The sequence below is a fragment of the Cynara cardunculus genome, unplaced genomic scaffold (genome assembly GCF_001531365.2).
Source record: "Cynara cardunculus var. scolymus isolate 2C unplaced genomic scaffold, CcrdV1 Un_Scaffold_2263, whole genome shotgun sequence".
NCBI classification, from domain to species: Eukaryota; Viridiplantae; Streptophyta; class Magnoliopsida; order Asterales; family Asteraceae; genus Cynara; species Cynara cardunculus.
Genome location: NW_020201030.1, coordinates 25,786 through 30,811, shown reverse-complemented (window position 1 = coordinate 30,811; position 5,026 = coordinate 25,786). Strand labels below are relative to the sequence as shown.

Genomic DNA, 5,026 nt, shown 5'->3' with positions numbered 1-5,026 from the left:
TATCATTAACCTCGATGTTTTCCAAATCCACGACAACTGATTCGTCAGCCATGCATTTCCTCAAGTTCGACACATGAAAGGTATCGTGAATACCACCAAACTCCTTTGGTAGCTTCAGCCGGTAAGCAACTGCTCCTACTCTTGAAGTTATCTCAAATGGTCCGATATACCTTGGACTTAGCTTACCTTTCTTCCCAAATCTCACGACCCCTTTCCATGGCGATATTTTCAACAAAACCTTTTCACCTACTTGGAATTCCAAAGGTTGACATCTTCTATCCGCATAACTCTTTTGTCTATCTTGCGCAACCTTTAACCTCTCCCTGATCTGTACTATTTTATCAGATGTCTGTTGGACTAACTCGGGTCCAGCTAGTTGTCTTTCCCCAATGACTGCCCAACAAATTGGAGTTCTACACTTACGGCCTTACAACGCTTCAAATGGTGCCGCCTTGATACTCGAATGGTAACTGTTGTTATAAGCAAATTCTATCAATGGGAGGTGGTTGTCCCAACTACCTCCAAAGTCAATTGTGCAAGCTCTCAACATATCTTCTAGTGTTTGTATCGTCCTCTCACTTTGGCCATCAGTTTGAGGATGATATACAGTACTCAAGTTCAACCGCGTTCCCATTTCTTGCTGAAAACTTGACCAAAACCTCGAAGTAAACCTAGCATCCCTATCTGAGACAATGGATATCAGTACACCATGTCTCGACACGATCTCATTGACATAAAATTGGGCCAATCTTTCTAATGTATACTTGTCACTGATCGGTAAGAAATGAGCAGATTTTGTTAGCCGATCCACAATTACCCATATGGCGTCGTGCCCATTTACCGTCCTTGGAAGTTTGGTGACAAAATCCATCGTGATCATATCCCACTTCCATACTGGGATCTCCATTTGTTGTAACATTCTAGACGGTCTTTGATGCTCGGTCTTCACCTTCAAGCACGTCAAACATTTCCCCACATAGCCAGCTACTGCCCTCTTCATACCAGGCCACCAATAGCTTTCCTTTATATTTTTGTACATCTTATTACTACCTGGATGCATAGTATATTTAGACTTATGTGCTTCGTCCGTCGCTATATTTCTTAGATCTCCCAAACTAGGAATCCAAACCCGATTCCCATGTCTATATATTCCATCTGGTCCAGCTGTCAAGGTCTTAATTTGTCCAATCATTCTCTCCTTTTTGATGTTCGTTTCGAGTAGAGCTTCCTTTTGGACATCCCGTATTCGGTCTAGAAGCTCCACCTTAACACTCATCCACATGGCTCGGACTCTGATTGGTCCGTTTCTCTCTTTCCTACTATGTGCATCGGCAACTACATTTGCCTTACCTGGATGATAGTGAATCTCACATTCATAATCCTTAAGTAGGTCCATCCATCTTCTTTGTCTCATATTTAGCTCCTTTTGATCAAACAAATACTTAAGGCTTTTATGATCAGTATAGATCATGCACTTTGTACCGTACAAATAGTGTCTCCAGATTTTTAGCACGAAGACAACAGCTGCTAGTTCCATGTCGTGAGTTGGGTATTTCCTCTCGTGTTCTTTCAACTGACGAGACGCATATGCAATGACCTTGCCTTGCTGCATTAGTGCTCAACCCAAACCCATTTTTGATGCATCGCTATAAACGGCAAAATCTTTTACTCCTTCTGGTAGTGCTAAAACCGGTGCAGTGCTTAGTCTCTCCTTAAGTGTCTGAAATGCTTCCTTTTGTTTCGTCCCCCAATCAACCCTAACCGACTTCTTCTTCAGTGTCGTCAAAGGCGTTGCTATCTTGGAGTAATCTTAGATAAACCTTCGGTAATACCCTGCTAGGCCTAGAAAACTCCGGATCTCCGATACTGACTTTGGTGATTCCCAGTTCATAACTGCATCAATCTTAGCCGGACCCACCTTAATCCCTTCCGTGTTGACTACGTGACCGAGAAATTGTACCTCATGCAACCAAAACTCGCATTTTGAGAACTTGGCGTACAATTGCTCCTTTGCTAGTAATTCAAGAATCAACCTTAAATTTTGTTCGTGCTCCTTCTCATTTTTCGAATAGATCAAAATGTCGTCTATAAAGACTATGACAAATTGGTCCAAATACGGTCCACAAACTCGATTCATCAAGTCCATGAATGCCGCAGGTGCGTTTGTTAATCCAAACGGCATTACCACAAATTCGTAGTGTTTGTAACGAGTCCTAAAAGCGGTCTTCGACACGTCCTCTTCTCGCACCTTCAACTGATGGTAACCCGACCTCAAATCGATTTTCGAGAAACAGTTGGCTCCTTGCAACTGATCGAAAAGGTCGTCGATCCTCGGCAGTGGATATCTGTTCTTTATCATGATTTTGTTCAACTCCTGATAATCGATGCACATCCTCATCGTGCCGTCTTTCTTCTTGACGAATAAAATCGGTGCTCCCCATGGCGACGAGCTTGGTCTGATAAACCCTTTATCTAAGAATTCTTGCAATTGCTTCATCAGCTCTTGCATTTCTGTTGGGGCTAAACGATAAGGCGCCCTTGCGATTGGTACCGCACCTGGTACCAAATCGATTCGGAACTCTACCTGACGTTCCGGTGGTATTCCCGGTAATTCATCCGGAAATACTTTTGGGTAGTCCCTCACCACTGGAACATCTTGTATTATCTTCTTTTCGAGCTTGGCGTCGATGGCGTATGCTAAGTAAGCCACACGTCCCTTCCGTAGACACCTATTCGCCTTAATTGCATTGATCAACCCTACGCAACACTTCTTTCGATCACCGTAAACATGAATTGTTTCTCCTTCCGAAGTTTGAATCTTGATCATATTTTTACTGCACACTATTTGCGCATTATTGTAGGACAGCCAATCCATCCCCAAGACTACGTCAAAACCTCCTAAGCACATTGGCATAAGCCTAACGGGGAAATCCTTCCCATATATAACAATTGTGCATTTATCAAATACTTCGTCTACATTACACTGACTACCGTCGGTTGTTTCTGCAGTGTAGGTTTTGTCTAGCCTACAGGCACTGCTATTCAGATAGTGGCAGAAGGTGGTAGACATAAAACAACCATTTGCACCCGAATCAAATAATACATGTGCATACACATTGTTGATAGGGAACATACCGGATACGACGTCGGGCGTTTCCTTGGCCTCCTCCAAGGTCATGTTGTAAGCTCGGCCATGTCCCTTAGGTAGCTCCTTCCTATTTTCCGGTCTCCTTCCAAATCCGTTATTTGCTGTCTTCTCGTGGGGTGTCACACTATTCCGACGTTTTGGGCAGTCAGGTCGTATATGTCCCGTAGCCCCACATTCGTAACAAGTTTTTCCTTCTGGGCACTCTCGCACGGTGTGCCCAGGCTTGTCACATTTGTAGCACGTCAGGCTCCCCGCTCTACACTCTCCCCTATGTCTCTTGTTGCATTTGTTACATTGGGGAATAGTGAGTCCATCGCTTCGTGTTTTTGCCATTGACGGAGTCCATTTCGGTTTCTTGTCGGACTTGTTCGACCCTTCCCATCTTCTCTTTGCATCCCTTCTATCATAGTTCTCCCTAGCGTTGTTCTCCTCTGCTACCTTCGCCATCTCTACGGCTTGGACAAAAGTGGTCGGCTTAGTCATGTCTAAGTACCGTTTGATTTTGATTCTTAAGCCGTCTTTGAAACGACCTATCTTCCTCTCCTCGGTAGCCACCTGGTAACTGGCGAATCTTGCTTTTTCAAGAAAGTCGTTAACATATTCTTGAACTGACATCGAGCCTTGCTTTAACCTCAGAAATTCTGATTCTAGCTTGTTCACTTCCGATTGTGTGCAGTACTTATCCATCATCATCTTTTTCATTTGCTCCCACGTCATGGCAGCAATGCCCTCATCACCTCTGATTGCACAATCAGTCTCCCACCAATGCAATGCATAGTCCACAAAGGTTGTAGTAGCATAGGTCACTTTTTGATCTTCCACGCATCTACAAATCTTGAAGCTACTCTGCATCTTGGTTACCCAGTTCATCAGGCCAACTGGGCCCTCTTTTCCCTTAAATTCCTTCGGCCCGGTGCCCTTGAATGTTTTAAAACTGCATCCTCTCTCCTTTGTTGTCAATTCCGTTCTTCCGTTGATGGGCGACTCCGCCTTCTCTTTACCCGATACTTCCACCCTTCCAGTGGCTTGAGTGTTCTCATGTCGAACACTTTCCTCCTCTCCATTTTTGTTGTCTTTAACTCTGTCACCCAACATTTTTTAAGCATATTTGGCAATGTATCCCGGAGGACTTGTGCCATTTGCTCAGCTATCATCTCCTTTGTAAGGGAATTTTCCCCTTCCTGGTCTCCTTGACTCCTACCGATAGCTAAATTATCCTACGCAGATGGAGTCGTACTAGAGCTAGCGGTTCGGACACTTCCACGACCTCGACTTTGGGCTCGCGTTCGTCCTCGAACTGTTGGTGGGGCTATGTCATTAATACCTCCCCCATTGAGGGCGTTCCTTGTTGATCCACGAGAAACCATACTGACAATATAGGGTATTATTGTTTTAGTAAGGTTCTAAAGTCAATATAACCCATTACACACACACACACATATATATATATATATATATATAATCACTATATATATATATATAAGCGAAATACATAATAAGGAATTCACGTCGAGAATCTCATAATGCTCAAAAAGATATATATATATATATATATTTCGCGTCAATGTACAATCCTGGGAAGAGACATTACATAATCCCATTTACTTACAAAAGATGGGATACTACATCATTCTAAACATATCTCTAAATCATGTGAATGCTCAAAAATCTATTGAAGCACTGGACTAGATGAAAAAAAAAATCGCTCAGCTATCTAGTCACGCACAAATAATTGACATATCCAAAAGATCTTCCCTCCTTCAAAAGGATTCCATGTCTAAAACTGATCCGCAGGGTAATAAGGGAGATAAAGGTCCCTCAACCATTCCTCAAAAGTGGTGGACAGCCTGGAGTGCCACAACACATTAGCCTTTGGGC

The 5,026-nt window shown here is 43.3% G+C and overlaps 1 protein-coding gene across 1 annotated transcript; it reads right to left on the bottom strand.

Moving 5' to 3' along the window:
* Positions 1–1,810: 1,810 nt before the first annotated feature.
* On the bottom strand, positions 1,811–4,243 carry LOC112502969. The gene is made up of 2 exons (XM_025107013.1): positions 2,466–4,243; positions 1,811–2,345 (listed from the first exon to the last, which is right to left on the bottom strand). The coding sequence occupies exons 1-2, from the start codon at positions 4,241–4,243 to the stop codon at positions 1,811–1,813; spliced, it is 2,313 nt and encodes a 770-aa protein (XP_024962781.1).
* Between the last annotated feature and the right edge of the window lie 783 nt (positions 4,244–5,026).